The sequence below is a fragment of the Carassius auratus genome, chromosome 18, assembly GCF_003368295.1.
Source record: "Carassius auratus strain Wakin chromosome 18, ASM336829v1, whole genome shotgun sequence".
NCBI lineage: Eukaryota > Metazoa > Chordata > Actinopteri > Cypriniformes > Cyprinidae > Carassius > Carassius auratus.
In genome coordinates this window covers 8763404-8786597 of record NC_039260.1, presented here as the reverse complement: position 1 = coordinate 8786597, position 23194 = coordinate 8763404, and the positions used below count along the sequence as shown (strand labels likewise).

At 35.0% G+C, this 23194-nt stretch overlaps 1 protein-coding gene across 1 annotated transcript; it reads left to right on the top strand.

Annotated features, from left to right (window-relative positions):
* Positions 1-2117: 2117 nt before the first annotated feature.
* Positions 2118-21738, top strand: LOC113118343 (lon protease homolog 2, peroxisomal). The gene is made up of 15 exons (XM_026287433.1): positions 2118-2350; positions 3347-3581; positions 4832-4963; positions 5038-5160; positions 5251-5414; positions 5661-5755; positions 8539-8797; positions 10896-11037; positions 13410-13560; positions 13765-13891; positions 14734-14861; positions 19908-20026; positions 20441-20648; positions 20812-20996; positions 21084-21738. Exons 1-15 carry the CDS (start codon positions 2118-2120, stop codon positions 21303-21305), a joined length of 2523 nt encoding a protein of 840 aa, XP_026143218.1. The 3' UTR covers positions 21306-21738.
* The last annotated feature ends 1456 nt before the right edge of the window (positions 21739-23194 follow it).

Here is a 23194-nt window from a genome sequence, read left to right as displayed (position 1 = left end):
AGTTAAGTTGTCCGAAGTAATTTAATGATACCATTCACAGCGTTATTCAAACGGAACTTTTCACTGACTTAATGATGCAATTACCTGCACTTGCTAGCCTGTTCCATTTACGTGTTCTCCGTATGCTAAAGAGGAGTCTCACCTAGCCTCTGAAGGAAGTGACTTGGAAGGATCAGTATCCTACCAAGGAAGTATCCTTGACATTGAGAAACGCCTACAGTCAAATTCTTTGTTTCTGAATGAATCAGCCATTTGAATGAATCAGTTGAATCTCAACGACTCTCTCATTAACATTCACTGTCACCTACTGGCGGTTTTAATTTCACATTTCGACCTTTTTTTTTCATGTTTTAAATTATTTCAAATATCAATTTTCAAGGTTTTATGTTAATAACAAAACATGAGGCATATTTATACATCTGTATCTGCAGTTTAAATGAATCCATGTGCCGTTTTTTGATGCATAAATTTTGTAAATACATGCTATTTCAGATGCAGATTCCATAAAAAAAATTGTATACTGGAATGAAAGAAATTAAGTAACGGAAGAAGTTACCCAATAAAATATGAAATGGAAGAAATAATTAAAACTGAACACAATCTTATTTTGCTACTCAAGCTGTGTATGAACGCTCGCGCCGTGTGTGTGTGTGTGTGTGTATATATATATATATATGCTTCTTTTCCATTTTGCATTTACTTGTACTTTGAATACTTAAGTACATTTAAGACTTAAAAAATACTTTTTGTACTTAAATACAATAAATATCACATACTTTAAGTCTTTTACTCAAGTAATATTCCAAACAATGACTTCAACTTCCACCAAGATAATTTTCTGGTAAGATATCTGTAATTTTACTTGAGTATGATTTTCTCGTACTTTATACACCAGTGAGTATGTTGCTATGTTTCAAAAACTATCAAAAGAAAAAACTAGTTAATTGAAATAAAGCTAAAATTAAATATAATTAATAGGTGAAAAACTTTACAAATTTAAACCAAGGATAAGAGTGGCCTTGGCAATTAACTAAAATAAAGGACTAAATCAGACTAAATCAGAAATTAAAAGTTAAATAAAAATATTCAAATAATAATAATAATACAGTGGAATTAACTAATTACAAAAGCACATACTAAATACAAAAGTAAAATTAAAATGAAAAGTGAAAATCTAAAATATTATAATAGTATATAAATAATATTAAATTAACACTGGTCCTGGGCCCTGTGATAAGCAGGACCATTAAGGTCCTCTAAGGCAGTGGTTCTCAACATTTTTGAAGCCAAGAAGGTGACATCCCTATATTGTTCAAGTCTCAATATATCCCTTGGAGTTTAAGTGATTTCCTCTGGTACGAAAGTAGAACAAAAAAGCAGGACTGTCAATAGAATAGAATAGAATAGAATAGAATAGAAAAGTAGCTCTGTGAGTTTATAATTTTTTACTAATCAATTTAAAAAAAAAATTGTGTGGACAAATTCAAATATGAAATATTTTTACTTATTGTACATTTTGATTTATAGCGTTTTCAGGCACTTCTCTTAGATTGTTTTAGTATATTTAAATAATTTGAAGTTTACATTTACATTTTACATTTATCCAAAGCAACTTACAAATGAGGACAATGGAAGCAATCAAAATCAACAAAAGAGCAATGATATACAGAAATAGAATAGAGCAAGCTACTGTTAGAGGTCTTTTTTGCTTTTGTTAATTGCATAATAATTCAAAAGAAAAACAAAAGATTAAATATTTTGTAGAATACAAAAAGATTCAAAAGCTAGTTTAATAGCAATATCAATAAAGATTCTGTCCCGGCCGCCTCAAATTTTACCCGTTCTTTCCAGATTTTGCAAATGCGTCTCCAAAGCATATTTAAGTAAACACTCTACAAAGAAAGATAACGCAGTGTACATTTGACTGCACTCTGCGTGGTTACACAAAAACTAGGCGTTTCCGTTTGCACACCAAGATTGTCCTACTGCACCTTTCGTAGTTCCAGCTTCCTGTTTTCATTTGTCCTAGTTTGTCATACGATGAAGGCGTTCCATGCGCCTTAGTTCACTGCGATTAGTAGTTTTAAACTATAAAGGTCTAACAAAAACCCTGCAAAATGTCATCCAACAGTGGTATTCAAATCCCCAGCCGGCTGCCTTTGCTGTGCACTCACGATGGAGTGCTGTTACCGGGCTCGACCATGAGAATCAGCGTCGACACGGCGAGAAACATGCAGTTAGTCAAGAGCAGACTGCTGAAGGGCACCTCGCTAAAAAGCACTATCATCGGGGTTATTCCTAACACCAGAGACCCCGAGCATGACAGCGAAGAGCTCCCGTCTTTACACAGGTCAGAGACGCTGCAGGAACTGTCATCCAGTTTGCTTATGAAACCATTTGAAGGAGGTCCCATAACGTTAGTCATTTGTTATGATTTTATGATACAAACAATGGGTAAAATTTAATTGTATTGTAAAAGTTTATAATGTGTCACTTTTGCATATTCACAGATCTTTTTTTCCCCCATGGTAACGTTAACGTTTGTTAGTATGATGACTGACATACATGGCAGATACAATTTTATGTTCACTGAACTTCACCCTGAGAACCTGTAGTTGAATAATATTCCAAAGTAAACATTAAACTACATTTTTATTTATTTATTTCCTTGTTACATGTTACATACTACTAGCAGCAGTGTTTGTTTACTAGAATATTCGTTTGAGCAGAAGTTGGACTTTAACCTTGGTAGTCTCTGCTCTTTCAGCAATCAATGGCTGCCTCAAAGTAAAAAAGAAAAAAAGAGAGAGAGAGAAAAAATTTGAGAATATAAAAAGCCAGAGCTTGTAAATGTAATGTAATTATATAAATATAAAATGTTAACAGTCATAGAAATGTTACAGTAAATGTGAACTTATCTGGCTATGCTCTACATGCTGGTTTAGAAAGCTATTTATCCTCCATACAAAATGGAGATCCTCCCCAGCAATCAAAAAATCTTAAAATGCTTATCCAATAATCATGAAAGCATTTCCAAGCAAGATTGTGATGCTGTCTATGTTGGCAACTCACTTGGTTTTAACTCACGACCAGCATTTCCAATATACAGTACTTAATATATGTACATTAACTCAGTCACATTTTAGCTTTTGTAATACACAATTTCAATGTTTAGAAGAATTGTAAACAGAAACATTGTTTTTATTTATAATCGTTATTCAGTATAATCTGTGCTTCTGTTAGATGGCAGGGTTGGCATAAAACAAACCTTGGATTTCATAAATTAGATTTGAAAGGAAACAAACCCCAGGGCTCATTACTTGAATCTGTACTTCTGTCTTCTCAGTATTGGCACGGCAGGACTGGCAGTTCAGGTTGTGGGGAGCAACTGGCCAAAACCGCACTACACTTTGCTCATTACGGGGTTGTGTCGCTTTCGTGTGACCCAGCTGCTGAGAGAGAGACCCTTCCCCGTGGCCGAGGTGGAACAGCTTGACAAACTGGAGCAGTACACAGAGGGAGATCAGGCTGATGGAGAGCTGGGGGAGCTGTCACAGAGGTTCTACCAGGCAGCTGTACAGGTCAGGAGTAAAGGAACCTGCGTTTTTGTTTGTGTAATGATTCTGTTAATAGTTTATAAAAATACCAGGCTATTGCCACAGCATCCTGAAATCACAGATATTATTGTAATATATAATATAATATGTTAAAACTTTTTGATATTTTTTAAGGATGTCTTATACGGTCACCAAATCCAATACGATGACCAAAAATACAGTAAAGTCAGCAATATTGTGAAATACCATTGCCATTAAAATTATTAGTATTAATTTTTTTTGTAATGTATTTTTTAAATGTGATATATTCCTGTGATGGCTAAGCTACATTTCTAACAGATATTACATTCTTCATTCTCACATGATCCTTCAGAAATCATTCTAATATGCTATTACATTTTTTTTCAGGGTTCTTTGATAAATAGAAAGTTTAAAAGTAACTGAAGTCTCTTGTAACATAAATGTCTAAATAAATTAGTGCTGTCAAATGATTAATCGTGATTAATCACATCCAAAATAAGTTTATTTATGTTTACTGTGTGTGTGTGTGTGTGTGTGTGTATGTGTATATATATATATAAACACCCACATGCATGTGTATATTTCAGAAGAATTTTTTTTATATATTAAATATACTTATTTATAATATAAATTATATTAATATAAATATAGACATGTAAATACATGTAAATATTTTTACAATATATACTATATGAGTGTGTATTTATATATACAAAATAAATATACACAGAACACACACATATATTATGGATGTGATTAATCATGATTAATCATTTGACAGCACTAAATTAAATACATGCATAAATAATAAATCAGTCAATAATCTTGTCTCTTTCTCAAGAACTCCTGTAACCAATCAGGTCACATACCTACTTTTACCAAACACTTCTTTTGTTTTAACAGCAAAAATATATTCAACTTGTGAATTCGATAGATTTGTCGTGTAATGGTCTACAATTTAAACAAAAATGTCCTTAAATGGCATCCAAAGTTTTCAAAAAAGATATTGCTAACAGATATGAACAATAGTAATAATCAAGGCCATAATTTTGTCATGACTGAAGAACAGATGAATGTGATTGTGAGTTTTTTTTTTTTCCCATTTGGCACCAGTCATCTATATAGTGAGTCATCATTTAAACAATGAATGAATATAAAGGCTTCATTCTTTGCCAAATGCTACAGGATGATTCATTGCATGTAGGCTTTTGATTCAGTGTATTGACAGTGTTATCTGTTCTCTCTTTGTCTAGCTGGTTGGGATGTTGGACATGTCAGTGCCTGTGGTGGCTAAACTCAGGCGGCTGTTGGACAGTCTGCCCAGAGAAACCCTACCAGATGTCCTGGCCGCCATGATCCGCACTTCCAACAAAGAGAAACTGCAGGTGCAAATGATTTGCCTAGTGTGATCATACAACTAAATATGCCAGCATTTTGATGTATTTTTGTTTGTTGGCAGGTGCTGGATGCAGTAGACTTGGAAGAACGGTTTAAGAAGGCTCTTCCCCTGCTCACCAGACAAATTGAGGGGCTCAAGTTGCTGCAAAAGACCCGCAAACTCAGACCTGACGATGACAAGAGAGTAGGCCAACATCTGTTTCTCCTCTGCCTCATAAACACCCTCCTCCACACGTCCTGTTCTATCCTGTTCTGTCCTCCTCCTTTCCCCTAGGTGTTGGCCATCCGTAAAGGCGGTGTGTTTCCAGGCCGTCAGTTCTCGCTGGATGAGGAGGAAGAGGATGAAGATGGGGATGACATGGCTATGCTGGAGAAGAAGGTGAAGGCAGCAGCTATGCCAGAAGCAGCACTGCGTGTGTGTGTCAAGGAGCTAAAACGGTACGTTCTGCTATTTTTTTTTTTAAGAGGAAACCACATGGTTATCTACGTGCTAGATGGCAAGGGACTTTTTCCTGACCAGTGACCCGCATCTGTTCTGTTGTTCTTAAATGTATTACAAAGAAGTCATTATCTTTACAGTTTAATTAATAAAACATTAGTGGCTCCCCCTGACAAAATGGTTCTTTCCAGGATTTCTTCCTCATCTATCTCAGGGAATGTTTTTTCTTCTTCTTTTTTACACAGATTAAAAAAGATGCCACAGTCCATGCCAGAGTATGCTCTCACCCGCAACTATCTGGAGATGATGGTAGAGCTTCCCTGGAGCAAGAGCACTACAGGTTAGAAAGGAAAATAAAATAAAATTCAATTAAAAATTAAACAAAAACAAAATATTTTTTCCCATTACATCCATCGTTGTTTTTTGAATGAAGTTTACTAATAGAATTGCTCACTTATGATTAATTATTAAACATATTTATGTCTAACCTTTAAGTAGTATATTATACTACATTTTATAGATAATATAATGCTAAATATAATTAAATACATAGTATTTAATATGGCAATAAGGAATTTAGTTATTCCATCCATGCGTAATCCATCTTATGATATTTAAACTAGTAAACGTTTGGGTATTTAAAGTGTACACACACATATATATATATTTTTTTTTTTTTTTTTTTAACTTGGAGATATTTTTTAATATCATGTATTAAATTGGTCAAAAGAGCAATAAAGACTTTTACACTGTTACAGTGTTCTGTTTCAAATAAATGTTGTTCTATTGCTCAGATAATCTTGGAAAAACGTATTGCTTAAAAGAATATTAAGCAGCACAACTGATTTAGCTTGTTTCTTGTTGCAGTCCACTCTTTGTGAATCTCCCCCACATTTTTGAATGGGTTTTGTTTTACAATCCTCTCCAGGGTGCAGTTATCCCTATTGCTTGTACACTTTTTTTTCTACCACATCTTTTCCTTCCCTTCGCCTCTCTATTAATGTGCTTGGACACAGAGCTCTGTGAACAGCCAGCCTCTTTTGCAATGACCTTTTGTGTCTTGCCCTCCTTGTCCAAAGTGTCAATGGCAGTCTTTTGGACAACAATCAAGTCAGCAGTCTTCCCCATGATTGTGTAGCCTACAGAACTAGACTGAGAGACCATTTAAAGGCCTTTGCAGGTGTTCTGAGTTAATTAACTGATTAGGGTGTGGCACCAGGTGTTTTCAATATTGAACCTTTTCACAATATTCAAATTTTCTGAGATACTGAATTTAGGATTTTCCTTAGTTGTCAGTTATAATCATCAAAATTAAAAGAAATAAACATTTGAAAAATATCAGTCTGTTTGTAATGAATTAATATAATATACAAGTTTCACTTTTTGAATGTAATTATTGAAATCAGCTTTTTGATGATATTCTAATTATATGACCAGCACGTGTGTGTGTGTGTGTGTGTGTGTGTGTGTGTGTGTGTGTGTGTGTGTGTGTGTGTGTGTGTGTATGTGTATATATATATATATAACATTTTTTTTTTCTTTTTTTTTTTCTAAATGGCCTGTGTAATTGTTACCATAATATGTATAATAAACAAGTTGAATGTTTAAAAAAAGGTTTAATAGAATGTTAAATGGTGTATTTAAATAATTTGCTTTGAGTTGATTTAACTAAATATTTAAATAAAATAACTAATTTAATCTAACAGTTTGAAGGAGCCACCAGTAGAGGGAGACTTTTACCGCATTTTGTGAAACGAGTAGCTCTCAGTCAAGAGGTGGAGAGAGATTTGAACTGTTAACGTGTGGCCACATGGAGGACGCTGAGAACTCAAGTAAAGCTAGAATGTTTGGCCATATGTTGAGAAGCATTAAACATACATTTATATTCTTTAATGTTTTTTGTTTTGTAATTGTTCCGTGTGCTGGATTGCAGCTAATTTTTAACTACTTACTTGCAAACTCATGTACAAAAATTTATGCATTACTTATTATCCTAAGGTTATAGCAAGCCTTGAAATAAGATCTATATCCATGAGGGTCTCAAACAAACATGCACATGTGATTAAATGTGTGCGCACACACACACACTTCTGAATTTCCCTTGCTTGATGTGTAACAGGCCTTGGGGCTGGAATTCTGTTGGGAAAGTCTCATGTACATGAAGTCCATTTCACAGTGTTTTAAGCTCAATGCTCGAGGGTGGGACTGCATTAGAAGAAAACTGATTTAGTGGTTTAGATCGGCGCTTGAAAGCTGGGAATAGAGAGGTCTGGCCTTACAGGAATGTTCTGCTGTAAATGCAGAATAGACAATCCATGATTTGTGAGAACCATAAAAAAATTCTGTGCCCAGTTTAGGTTTACTTTGAGACAGCCCCATGTATGTCTGTATCTTATTACATAAGGCAGTGGCAATGCATATGTCTTTGATAAAATACTCACATTCCTTTCAAAATATTTACAGCATGCGTGCAATCAAGGGTGAAGCAATTGTGCATAGATATATATAGTAATTTACTATAAATTAATGACAAGAAAAGTAAATAAAGAAATTGTTTATGTATTTCAAGTTGTTGCAATTTCAAGCAATAATATGCATTATTTTGTTATTATTATTATTATTATTATTATTATAAATTACAGTTCAAATAGGGTCTGTAAAAAATGTTTTTATGTTTTTGGTCACCAAAAAAATAAACAAAAAAATAAAAAAGCAATATTCCTATAACTGTTTTCTATTTGAATATATTTTAAAATATAATTTATTCCTGTGATGGCAAAGCTGAATTTTCAGCAGCCAACACTCCAGTCTTCTGTGACGCATGATTCTTTAGAAATTTTTATAATATGCTGATTAGAGCTCAAGAACATTTATTATTATTATTATTAAAGCAAAAAAATCATTATATTTGGTTCATTGATTAATATAAACAGAACAGCATTTATTTTAAATCGAAATACCTGTGTAACATTAAAAAATGTTTTTACTGCTAAATTTAATGCATCCATGCTAAACAAAAGTATAAATATCTTTAAAAAGAAATCTTACTGAGCCCAAGCTATTGAACGGTTGTGTATATCTGCATTATTTGAACTCTCATCTCTGTTATTGTTGTCTAAACAGATTGCCTGGACATCCGTGCGGCACGGGTGCTCTTGGATAATGATCACTATGCCATGGAGAAGCTGAAGAGAAGGGTGCTGGAGTATCTGGCAGTGCGGCAGCTCAAGAGCACCCTTAAGGGTCCGATACTGTGTTTTGTAGGACCACCTGGTGTGGGAAAGACCAGCGTCGGGCGTTCCATTGCTCGCACTTTGGGTCGAGAGTTCCATCGCATTGCCTTAGGAGGAGTCTGTGATCAGTCTGACATCCGTGGCCACAGGTGAGAGGTCGTTATAAAGGTGTCACACTCAATGTCTGATCTTCAAACACGTATGCTATATGATACATATAGTCTCAGTGTCAGACTGCTTAGAAGAAGAAACATTTATATGCAAGTCAGACAGATAATTCTATTTTATGTAGGCTTTTCTTGGACAGCATAAAGTGTGTGGGAAGACTTCAGACTGATAATCAAAAGTCTGACTGCACATAAATATACACTATGGTTAAAAATTTGGGGTTTGGTAAGATTTTTAAAAAGTGTTTTTAAAAAGAAGAATCTTATGCATACCAAGGCTGCATTTGTTTGATCAAAAAGTTATATTGTGAAATATTTGTACAATTTAAAACAACAGTTTTCTTTTTTAATATATTTTAAAATGTCATTTATTCCTGTGATGGCAAATTTTCAGCAGCCTTTACTACAGTGTCAGTGTCACATGATCAAGTCATTAAAATACGCTGATTTGTTGCTCAAGATTTTTTTTTTTATGATCATTTTTTAAACATGCTTAATATTCTTGTGTAAACCGATAGATTTTTCAGGATTCTTTAATAAATAAAAGAACAATATTTATTTTAAATATTTTTGTACTGATGTAAAATACTTTTCTCTCACTTTTGATCAAATTATTGCTTCATTGCATAATACAAGTATTGATTTCTTTCCAAAACAACAATACTAACCCCAAACCTTTGATAGATAGTGTGTTAGTTTTGGACAATATGTTTAACTGTCAAACCGTCATATCTTTAGCCTCCAAGATCACCAATAGTTTCATTGCTAGAAAGTGAACCAACTCCAGCGTATGGCTAAAAGCAGCCTAATGTTTTAAATATGACTGAATTTGTTTTTAACATGATAACAATTTAATAGAAACATTGTAAGTTATTAATTATAATATTAAATTTCCTCAGTTATTCAAACAGTAGTTACAGAAAACGAGTAAAGAACATGAATCACCATCACCAATTTAAATCCTGCTCGAGTTTCTGCACTTTTAAAAAACACTTCATATAAATATCATCTATTGGCACAATCCTATAGTGTGTACTATATAAACATTAACCATCTGTTAAGATTACTTCTAAAAAAGGCCATATTTCCAGTGCATTGCTAAATCTTGGGACCCAACCCTGATGTTACTGTGATTAACCCTGGTGTTACATTACTAATCCGAGATCCTTTAGACACTGAAACTCAATATAGCTATTCAGGCGTTGTTTTGCCATCAAATGGTGAGTCACCACCAACATGTGAAGCATGCGGCGATGCAAATGTGTGCAGATGCGTCAGATTGAGGTAACAGACTGTGATGAACCCAACAAAGAGACGTTACGTAGTGCCTCTTCTATAACGAGAGAAACCTTAAACCATGCCCTGCACTAATGATTTCTTTGATGTTCCCTCTGATCTCTTGACACTTTAGAACCTAGAAGGTGATAACAATCATGACACCCTGCAGGCCAGGGCGAGCCTTTGTGTTCTCTGATTGGTTAACGTCAGACCTCACACTCACATACGGAAAATGTGTCCTTAGGACAAACCGCTCTTATGAGACTTTTCTCACACACTGCATTAGTTTACTACAGTATAGTGCATAAAGTTTAATGACAGTCTTGCAGCACCTAATGACTGTAATTAGGGCACAATTCCATCCTGTCTGTCTTTGCATCCTGTCTTTTGTCAGTTCAGTAGGATGAAATACTAGTTTTAGTGTTTTCAACCACATCAGATGCATCCGTGCCTCATCCAGTAACATTATCAAGAAGTTATTCATTATATTTATTCATTTTAAAATTGCATTTGTGATTCATGCTGTAACCTGTTACGCAGCACATCAATTATGTTCCATCAGCAGTGACCCCTACAGACAGCCAACAGCGACTTGAATGGGACTGCGTCAAAACAGTTGCACTTCAGGTCGCTATGTAGGATGATTGTGATCTTTTCTTTTGTTTGCCCACCGGAGCACTGATACAGATCTTTTTTTTCTTTCTTTTTTTTCACTCCTTTCATTTTCTACTTCATCATTTATCTCTTTATCTTGATACTTTCTTCCCACTCCCACTTTATCTCCATGTGTCTCGGTCCTCAGGCGTACATATGTAGGTAGCATGCCTGGTCGCATTATAAATGGACTGAAGACTGTTGGGGTAAACAATCCTGTCTTTTTATTGGACGAGGTGGACAAACTGGGGAAGAGCCTGCAGGGAGATCCTGCTGCCGCCCTGCTGGAGGTGAGAGGCGCTACATCTATGTTACAACTGCTACTTGCCTTGACCAGTCTCAGACTACAATGCTATTTTGTTTACAAGCTGTTTTAGTGACGTCTTTCCATGGTTGAAACACAGATTGGGCGATTATGGTGCATGAGGTGTTCATTCATGTTTATTTCAAGTTTAAACTAGAGGTAAAGAAGAAGGTATAGTCACAGTCACTCAAGCTCCGTGGTGCTGTTTGTACTGAGGTGTTTATATCGCGATCTGCTGCGCCACAGCAAAGAGCATCAAAATAGCAGTAATTGTTTGAATTTCTGGAAAAAAGATGGGCATAATTTGACAGGTGAGACTTTTTCTTATCAAAAGTAACAATATATTTTAAAAGTAACAATTTATAAACTGGACGTTTCCAGTGAATGAATGAATTCATTTTCAGTATGGTAATATTGACCTTATAAAAGTGGATGGAATGTGATATGCTGGAGATGGAATAGTGCAAAACTGACCAGTGTGATATTACCCAGACATGTTAATACTGCATGACATTATATGCCAAAATACTGAAAGAAAAAGTTTTTTTTGCAATTGTTTGTGTGTGGTCTACAAGATCAGTTTGCATGCAAGGTAAGTGCATGCATACTACAGGAGGCAGGCAATAGGTTTGTTGTCCCTTCTTTGCACAGTATAACATTTTTTCATAAACTTGAATGCACATAAGCCAGTCTGTTTTCACTGAGATAAATATTCAAATATCTCCTGTGACGCAGCTGTTCCTGAACATCTTTATATCTGTGATTGTAATCCTCTTATCTCCTGGCATGATGCGTTTTTACTACAGTCCAGAAGAAGAAATGCATCTTACACTTTTACAAGAGATGAGAAGTCTGTATCCTGTAATCAGAAGATAGCCACTCAAAAACCATCTGGGGAGTGACGCTCATCTCGTACTGTAAAACATGTGACCCTTTTCATCGTACTCCAGATGAAGAGAGATATAGGGAAGTTCAGCACAGGGCGGACGTGACCTGGCAAGCTCAGCAGAAAACCCTGTGTTTGTTTAGTCAGAAGCTAAGAGCAAGCATGCTTTATTTAGAGGAAGCATTTCAAAACAAATTGTTTGGAAGTGGTTGTTGCTAGCTATAGTGGTGTTGTTTTAAATTTTTAAATTTTAGCATGTAACTCATCTTGCACTGTTTGTGCTACAGATGTGCGTAACACCTCAGATGGCCATCTTGTGAGCTTGGTGTAATTTAGTTACTTTCACATTTTCAAATTAGCACAGTTCAGAAGTTAATTTCAAAGTCAAAGCGACAGCGAAACTCTTCCTGGTTAACCCAGTCACGAGTCATTTTAATAAGAATCCATTTTATTGGGAATTTCACTTTTTCGCAAATCTACATTGACGAATCTTTTGACCATCAAGTGAAATTCCCAGTAAAATGGATTCTTGTTAAAATGACTGTTATGACTCCAAACATTTGCCAAACAATGGTAAATGTGACTGCACCTTTATGGTATTTTCTTCATGCAACAACAAAAACCTTGATGTCTGATTCACAAACAGATGACTATTACAAACTGGTTCTTTTCAATGAGTCATTCATAAAGATTCGTGGAACTGTCTCAAACTTGCTCGAGAGCTTCGTGGGTAAAAAGTGACGGTAACACTTTAGTATAGGGACCAATTATCACTATTAAGTAGTTGCATAATTAGCATGCATAATATTAACATGTTGGCTGTTTATAAGTACTTATAAAGCACATTCAAATATTCTTCATAACCGTATTCTACATCCCTAATCCTACCTAATACCTTAATTTAACATCTACCTAAAACTAACTACTACTAAGAGAAGCAAATCAGAAGTTTATTGAGGCAAAAGTCGTAGTTAATTGTTTAAGAATTGGAATAAAAATAAAGTGACCAAAGCGACAGTGCTGTTTTACCCAAAGTTAACCATTTTTTAACAACCCATGCACAGTGCTCGGCACCTATTTTTGAAAATACAAAGTGCTCCAATTACAAACAATTGCAAAAAATATGCTGGCCTCAGGAAAAAATGCTTTTGTGAGCCTTATTATTATATAATTATATAGTATACTTCAGATTCATGAGGCCACAGTTAATTTACTGATTGTTTGATATGGCAACATGTCTTAAGTTAATTAATATTGTACAAAAATATTACTGGGATTGATACATATATGTATCTAGGAACTGTATGATGATATGTGAATCCTTAATAAAATAATAAATGTTGACAGTGTTAGTTTTGGTAATGTACTATCTAGTGCTGAGTCTGACAGAAGTGTATTTTAAAGAAGTCCCCCATAAACTGTACCTTATAGACCCACGGAATATTGTGCAATTAAACTGTGACCTTTATCAGGTTCTGGACCCGGAGCAGAACCACAGCTTCACCGACCATTACCTCAACGTGCCGTTTGACCTCTCACAAGTCCTCTTCATCGCCACAGCAAACAGCACGGCCACCATCCCCCCTGCCTTACTGGACAGAATGGAGGTCCTCCAGGTGCCAGGTCAGAGTTCAGTTTCGGACAAAAAAAAAAAAAAAGACAGCAGGATGTGGAATTGACGATGTGACATTTTACGTGATTAATTCCTGCCTATTTGAACTCGAACACAATTAACTCTATCCTACAACCGAGCAGATGGTTCTGTAGTTAAATACTTGATTAGTTTATTGTAATTTGTGTTCTGAATAGCAGCGTGTGTCTCATTAGGATACACCCAGGAGGAGAAGGTAGAAATCGCCCATCGGCACCTGATCCCTCATCAGCTGGAGCAGCACGGACTGACCCCACAACAGCTCCAGATCCCCCAGGACACCACAAAGGAAATCATCAGCAAGTATGCACACAAACACACACACACACACACACACTCAGGGTTTGTATTTTAAAGAGGTTCAGGCTGATAACGGCACTTGATAACTCGCATGGAGGACAGAAGGCCCAGATTAAAGTGTCCAAACAGGAGCAGTCATTGTCAAATAATATATAAATATATATGTATGTATGTATATAGCAAATATATACATCTATATAATATAGAAAACATTTATATATATATATTTATAACTGTGTAAATAAAAATACTGACATTTAAAAAAAAAAATCTAAATTATTTATATATATATATATATATATATATATATATATATATATATATATATATATATATATATATATATATATATTTATGTATATTTATGTATATCATATGTGTATATTTAAATTGTGTGTATATATATATATATATATTATGACAATTAAAAAAATATTATACTATATATATATATATATATATATATATATATATACACAATTTAAATATACACATATGATATACATAAATATATATATATATATATATATATATATATATATATATATATATATATATATATATATATATATTGTGTAGAAAATAATTTTTATATATAGATATGTATGTATGTGTCTATATATATATTTATGAAAGATGTATTTATGAAATATGATTCACAGAACTTCTAAATGTCTGTAGTCCATTAGGGATTGTCAATTAGAGATGTTTGCAGAACAAACTAATTAATTACCTCAGAGGTTGCTAATTTTGGGATAATTATCTGCTAAAAAGGTATTAATACATGGCCCTGGCTCAGCAGTGGCGGCAGTAATGACAGTGATTTGGTGTGAACGTGTTTGTAGGTACACACGGGAGGCAGGCGTGCGCTCTTTGGAGAGGAAGATCGGGGCCATCTGTCGAGCAGTGGCTGTGAAGGTCGCTGAAGGTCATAGGGTCTCTAGAGCAGAGTCCCCCACTGAACAACATGCAGGTAAAACTGGGACTTTTTCATCTCACACATCATTGTTGTTTACAGCTGGAATCACACCAGGTCCCCCGGCTCTGCTTCAGTCGTAGACTCAGGATTGATGCTCATAGCCTTTGGGCAAAGATAAAACAGTCTGTTCCAGTGTGCTCTTGTCTTTGTTGCGTCCAGATGGCAATCACTGCCCACACTGAAATATCATTGGATGGAAAACATTTACACAAAGCTATATATTAAATCTAAAGTGGGTTCTGATTGGTTGGGATGATACTGTGTGCAGTATTCTGCTTTCATTGAGAATAGGAAAATGTATATGTTGCTGAAAACACATTGCACAACTTGGACACACTGTAATTATGAGGCAGAATTCACTTTCAATGCCAAGCCTGATTCAGCTGCTTGAATAAAAACTCTATTCAAAAACATTATTTCAATTAAATTTAATTATAATAAGTTAATATAATACATTAAATATATAATATTATAAATGCAATAATTGTTATTGTATCATAAAAAATGTATTTAATGAAATGAAAAATGAAATTATAATAAATTGAATTAGAATATTTTTCATATAAAAAAGTTAAATCAAATGGTTATCATTTGTTATAATTAAATTCTTATATAATATATTGAATATATAACATACAAATATTAAAATAAGTAGTTATTTTATTGTCAGTGCAAAATTATTTATTAAAAAAAAACAATTAAATTATAATAAATTAAATTAACTATAATATAAAATTCTAAATATATAAAAATGTTAAAATAAATAAATTTTCTTTTCTTTTTTATTTTTATTTTAAAAAGGGAAACATTTCATTTTATTTCATAAAATAACAATTGCATTAAATTATATATAATTATATAATTTTATTTTATTAAAACTATTTTTTAAACAATAGTTAATTATGTCTAAAATATGAAATATATAATTTGTTTTAAATAAATGACATATTTTACTATCACTGGAGTTTTATTTATTCATTTATTTTTATTCACCCTCTCTTTAAATAATGGCTTCAGTGTTGTCCTTAAAGATCCCCATAATCATGGACCACTAGTCCTGCATCTGGTAGGAGGTGATCTGGTTGAGGAATGCTTCTGTATGTCTATCGGGTGTTCAGTATGTCTACAGCAGTGGCTCAGAAAGGGTTTAGCATTCCATGCTGACTTCAGCACAATCCATAACATATACTTACCCTCGCTGTGCCACACAGATGGAACAAGTACACACTTACTCTAGAAGTGTAGGAAACCCACGCTGAGAAATTATGAAACGTACAGTCAGAAAAACTAGTCTCACACATTATGAAAACCTTAGCACACACATGCACATATTGGTCATCAATCTCTCTAAGCATGGGCCCCCTGAGGGGTGGAGGAGGGTAAAGCGTGCTAACAGACGGCCTTAGAACCCCCCTTCGCGTCTCGCCACAGCTGCTCCTCTGTAACAGAAGTAATCGGGCAGCCAGTTAACACTCTGTTCAGACTCTGATTTAGCCCAACTCTGCTTCTCAGTCCTCTCCTGCATGGCCCACGTGTGCAATCAGATTTAGAGAGATGAGGGTCAGGGGTTTTTCTTTTGCTCTCTATGTTGCCTGACGGCCAGAATAAAGCTTTGAAACGTGTGTATGACCGCTTTTATTTAGTTTCAGTCTCTCTGTAGCAGGTGTTGCTCTTAGCGTGAACATCATGACAGCTGTCGAATGTGCTTCCTGCTGTTAACTCTTTCAGTACATTCAGGACATCTCAATCTTCTTACTGTTCAGTGTCTGCATTAACCTCTTAAGTTACAGGGAAATAAATGAGCTGGCTGTTCAAGTATCCATCCGACTCCTTATAAAGGAGCAAAACTCTGATGCTCTTTAAAGGTGAACTTTTTATATGTTGCACAGGCTGAAACTGAATATACTGTTAATGTAATTTTCTGCAAAAGTTTTCAGCTACTTATGGCATCTGACCGTAGGATTGTAAAATCCTGAACAATTTGGCCAGTCATGTGACCAACATACCCCCCACTCCCAGCTCCATCCCACTTTTATTACGAAGGCATAATTTTTAAACATTTTTCAAAAGCACTTTTTTATATTTTTCTGTCTAAATAAAATAAAATAATTAAAATCAGTTAAATGAAATCAAATTAATTCTAATATATTTCCTTGTTTTCTTATATGAAAATAAAAAAATAAAAAAAATATTAAATGCATAATTTGTATATTTTAAATGCATAAACATTCAAATAAATTAATTAATGGATTTTTTAAATATATATTTGTAATGAATAAAAACTATTGAGTGCAGTTTTAAAGTTGGCATCTGCAGTTTATATATATATATATATATATATATATATATATATATATATATATATATATACATACATATGTATATATACATATACATATATACATATACATATATACATATACAGGTGCTGGTCATATAATTATACTTTTGAATATCATCAAAAGTGTATTTCACTAATTCCATTCAAAAAGTGAAACTTGTATATTATATTAATTCATTACACACAGACTGATATATTTCAAATGTTTATTTCTTTTAATTTTGATGATTATAACTGACAACTAAGGAAAATCCCAAATTCAGTATCTCAGAAAATTTGAATATTGTGAAAAGGTTCAATATTGAAGACACCTGGTGCCACACCCTAATAAGTTAATTAACTCAAAACACCTGCAAAGTATTTAAATGGTCTCTCAGTCTAGTTCTGTTGGCTACACAGTCATGGGGAAGACTGCTGATTTGACAATTGTCCAAAAGACGACCATTGACACCTTGCACAAGGAGGGCAAGACACAAAAGGTCATTGCAAAAGAGGCTGGCTGTTCACAGAGCTCTGTGTCCAAGCACATTAATAGAGAGGCGAAGGGAAGGAAAAGATGTGGTAGAAAAAAAAGTGTACAAGCAATTAGGGATAACCGCACCCTGGAGAGGATTGTAAAACAAAACCCATTCAAAAATGTGGGGGAGATTCACAAAGAGTGGACTGCAGCTGGAGTCAAGAAACACCACACACAGACGTATGCAAGACATGGGTTTCAGCTGTCGCATGCCTTGTGTCAATCCACTATTGAACAACAGACAGCATTAGAGAAGCGTCTTGCTTCAAAAAGGAGTGCACTGCTGCTGAGTTGTCCAAAGTTATGTTCTCTGATTAATACATTGCTGCAGTAATTCAGGCAAAAGGAGCCCCAACTAAGTACTGAGTGCTGTACATGCTCATTCTTTTCATTTTCATACTTTTTAGTTGGCAAAGATTTCAAAAAAATCCTTTCTTTGTATTGGTCTTAACCTGTTAAATGTCACCCCGTCCCGTATACGGGACGCCTACGTTGACTATACTATATTACAATCAAATCTAATCTAATCTTGACAAACTATATATCGTTGGAAAGGTCTACGACTCCCAAATATATATTTTACCAATATTTTTTGTTAAAAATTATGTAGGAAAAGTAATAGATGAATTTATGACAAGAGTGCACCCTCAGAAATCTACATTACAAAAGGAGCTTTGACCTTTGTTTAAAAAAAAGACTTCCTCGTTGCCTTTTTCTCTATCACATTTTAGAAATCATCAGAAGTTATATATCACTTGAAAACACAAAATCTCAAAATTCATCCTTCAAAACCCATTTTAAAATCAGACATTGCATTACCATGTAAATGGTACATCAAAATCATGTTACAAAATGTTTTCAGTCATGAAATATAAAAATGTATGTTTGTATCATGCACATTCATGTCTATCTTCAAAAACGTGAGTGACAGTTAACAGGTTAAGCTATATTCTAATTTTGTGAGATACTGAATTTGGGATTTTCCTTAGTTGCCAGTTATAATCATCAAAATTAAAAGAAATAAACATTTGAAATATATCAGTCTGTGTGTAATGAATTAATATAATATACAAGTTTCACTTTTTGAATGGAATTAGTGAAATACACTTTTGATGATATTCAAAAGTATAATTATATGACCAGCACAAGTCATAGACATGCGACAATAAAATAACTTTGGCTAATTTTGCTTTCATGGCAACATGAAACCGAATTCACAACGCATTTAGATTTTTGTTTTGTAAATCTACTAAATCTTAAAAATACGCTATTTAGTTGATATTTAATGTTCGTGACAGCAACATGAATTAACAATACATGGTTTAGGTATTTCAACATTTCAGTTATCCTTTAAAACAATATAATATAGTTTATATTATTTGTCTTGGTCTGCTTTGGCTTGTTAGCAAAAAATAAGGTGGAGAAAGGTACAACATTTTAATGAATTATTATGAAAGCAAGTTTTTGTTTGTTTTTTTTTCTAGAAAATGCGTGCCGCATAATACAACAAAATCTTATAAAACATTATTAAAAGTCTTTTCTCAGAATGGCACATGCACTTTTCTTTGTTCTTCAGAACATAATGCTACTCATTTGCATATCATTGACAGTCTAGTCACATGACTTGTGGGCAGCAAGGGGCATGTATATAATTGTGTGTCTTACCAAGGGTAAATGAAAAAGAAATAATAGACACATGGACGTATGCTGAAAGTAAATACACCCTGAAGCTGCTTTCTTTATTATGTATGATATTAAAACCTATAATACCTTATTGTTTCCTCCCAAAATGAAGATAGCACCTGCTCTCCCCTTAGCTGGACCCCTGTGGCATTTTTTTTTCTACAGCCTATAATTCTCCATTATTTCAGACAGCTCTCTTTCTCGCTTTTCTTCTCACTTTTCTCCCCTCCGGCCTCAATGTCTGTCACCTTCCTTAATGAAAAGCCTCAAATAGACATGATAATGCAAGTGCCAGCGTGATACAATTTTATAGCTTTTTTTTTCTGTCTTGTAATTCACTTTTCTGAATATGGTTTTATCTCTGCTTAAATGGAGATGACTTTTAGTTCATGAAACACCAATCACTCTCTTTTATATTGACACACCCGAGTTTTAAATGGACTGAAAACTCTGTCAATGTTTTCACTGGTTTCCCATGAAAGATCTTTGTATCTTTCAGACCAGAATACAGAGAACAAGGAGGAGGATTCTGGGATAGCGTCACCTCCAGAGATGCCAATTGTTATTGACCACATTGCCCTCAAGGATATTCTTGGGCCTCCGGTCTTTGAAATGGAGGTTAGTTTCAAATAAAAGCCTGAAGGCTCTTTATTTTATTATATCAATTAACATAATAATTATTATATATATTTATTATATAAATGTTAAGTTTAATATTGGTTAGGATTAGGGATGTAGAATATTTTCATATGTGCTTTATACGTACTAATAAACAGGCAATATGAGAATAATAGACATGCTAATAAGGAACCAAGTTATAGTGAGGATCGGTCCCCATACTGAAGTGTTACTGAAACGTTTATAAAATCAGGCTTTCTTACCTTTTAATGGGGCAAGTTCAAGATGTATTGGGAATAAACCATAGGATTGCTGTGTTTTTAAACTTTTAAAGTTTATGAAGATATATATTCATATTTTGACATGTTAAGATAAGTATGTTAAGTACGTAACCAGAGCTGTCTATGTTTGTAGGTCTCGGAGCGACTGACCCTGCCAGGTGTGGCGATAGGGCTGGCCTGGACTCCGATGGGTGGAGAGATCATGTTTGTGGAGGCCAGTCGCATGGAAGGAGACGGTCAGTTGACTCTGACGGGACAGCTGGGTGATGTCATGAAGGAATCGGCCCATTTAGCCATCAGCTGGCTCCGCAGCAATGCCAAAACCTACCTCTCTACTAATGGTAAGTTACAGACATATGCTACATTAAGTCTTTTGAGTGTTATTACAATTAACAAAATAACTTTTTTTTTATTTGAATATATTTATAAATGTAATTTTGTCTTGTGATGCCAAATAATTTTCAAAGCAAGACTGACTAATGTGTTTGAATGTTGTTGTTGTAGGCAGCGCTGACCCTCTGGAGGGTACCGATATCCACTTGCACTTCCCAGCAGGTGCCGTTACCAAAGACGGCCCCTCCGCTGGTGTTACAATAGTAACGTGCCTGGCTTCGCTGTTGAGCGGGCGGCTGGTGCGCTCTGATGTGGCCATGACTGGAGAGATCACTCTGAGAGGACTGGTGCTGCCGGTGAGGAACCCAAAGCACATCCTTCACAGAGCCATTCATCATCGGAAGTTGCTGATATCTCACAAGATGCACTTTGTATCTCTACAGGTGGGAGGTATAAAGGATAAAGTCTTGGCAGCTCATCGAGCCAATCTGAAACGAGTTATCATCCCCAAGCGCAATGAGAAAGATCTGGAGGAGATACCTGCCCATGTGCGAGCTGACCTGGATTTTGTTTTCGCCAGCACTCTGGATGAAGTCCTGAATGCGGCCTTTGATGGCGGTTTTCCCGCAGCTGTCAGTCATCCACAAGTTGTCAGTAAACTCTGAGATTGTAGCTGTTAGACAAACTCATGAGCCCAAGACTTTGTTTTTCCTCATAGGAAGCTTAACGCTAAGCACTTACTCTCACCTGAACCATTGAATACAAGCAAACCAGCTTTTTATAAGCCAACATTAATTTCCGTTTATGATTTAATTACAGAGAATTGATGTTGACACATTGTAAGAGTATGGTTTGGTTCCTGTAGAACTGATAGCAAAGGTTTATCTAACAATTTTTCAGATGTTGATACTGTAGATCATTTTTGAGAATTGTGATTTAACCAATAGTGTTCTTCATTAAATGAATTAGACTAATGAAAGTTCTTAAAAATACAACTGGAAAATTTAAATATGTTGACAAATATGTGCAATTTAAAGGAATACATTTGGATGTGTCAAACGAATGGAGGTTAGCATTAAATAACTGCCAGAAAAGTCATTGTGTCACTACAGGAAATGTTTCTAGAATCGGTAGCACCCACAAGCCTCATTCTTCAAAGCTGATGTTTGTTTGACCTGCTTTAATGCGATTTGTTGACTGTAATACCTGCATGACAGCTCTGGCCTGAAAATGCAAGGCGTGTTTGGAAATGTTGTAAGATGTAGATTAACCACTTTCACTTCAGTCTGTCAGTTCCATATGAAGAGCTCATTTCCACAAACTTTGGTCCTGGAAAACAGCATATTGGGAAGTCGTGGCCTAATGGTTAGAGAGTCGGACTCCCAATCGAAAGGTTGTGAGTTCGAGTCCCGGGCTGGCAGGAATTGTGGGTGGGGGGAGTGCATGTACAGTTCTCTCTCCACCTTCAATACCACAACTTAGGTGCCCTTGAGCAAGGCATCGAACCCCTAACTGCTCCCCAGGCGCCGCAACATAAATGGCTGTGTGTTCACAGTGTGTGTGTGTGTGTGTGTGCACTTCGGATAAATGCAGAGCACAAATTCTGAGTATGGGTCACCATACTTGGCTGAATGTCACGTCACTTCACTTAAAGCTTAGGTTGAGCTCTAAGAAAAGTATGGCGTTACATTTTGAGCATTCTAACCGACAACACTGACATTGACTCATTTAACTACATCTGTCCAACCAGTGGAAGATGGGGAAAATCATTCTGTAGTTCCATTAGGCAGTGTTAGTGACACATTTTAGCGTAAATGTTCAGTGAAAATCCTCCCAGGATGTTGGTCATGAGGAAAATACATATCATTAATTCTGATGTTAGCATAGTGTGGCCATTCGTGCCATTTTCGCAGGACACGTCCTGGCCAGGATTTCTATATTGCCTAAAATTATCCACGTTTTGGCTTTGGTTTCCTGTTTACATACTTAATGATGGTAATGATCATTTGACCAATAACCTGCAGACTTTGTACGTTAATCGACCAATCGTGGTGCGTGAGAAGGTGGGATCTACAGAGAACGGTCAAAGTGATGCAAATACGTGTACATTTTAGTGTCGGACTGGAAAGCAGCATTGAGCTGACTAATCGGTGTATGACATCAAAGTAATGTGAGAACGATTCAAAAGCACAAGAAGCCATTGTTCATCCTGGCCAGGCACGAATGGCCACCCTATGTTAGCAGTCCATAAGAGGAAACGGCAAAACAATAACCACTATGCTTGCAGTCTGGATTCTAAACATTTCCTATTCATTCATTTTCTTCAATATGACAACATTCCCGACACAAGTCATGAAATTAAAAACATGCTTAACATGTTAAGAAAAAAAATATTGCGCACAATGAAATTTAACATCAGTTGTAAAATAATATTATAGTTTTAAGGTTTACTTGTTAAAAATTAAGTTCCACATTATCAGACAAACTAACAAGGACAATGCAAAGTAAGAAGTTGGTAGCCAGCATGACCAACCATCAGCTGCAATTCAGAATG

Excerpts from the sequence above, each read along its gene's own strand:
- LOC113118343 (XM_026287433.1), top strand. The coding sequence starts at position 2,118 with ATGTCATCCAACAGTGGTATTCAAATCCCCAGCCGGCTGCCTTTGCTG. Across the intron at positions 2,351-3,346 it reads GAGCTCCCGTCTTTACACAG|TATTGGCACGGCAGGACTGG; the intron begins GTCAGAGACGCT and ends CTGTCTTCTCAG. Across the intron at positions 20,649-20,811 it reads AACCTACCTCTCTACTAATG|GCAGCGCTGACCCTCTGGAG; the intron begins GTAAGTTACAGA and ends TTGTTGTTGTAG.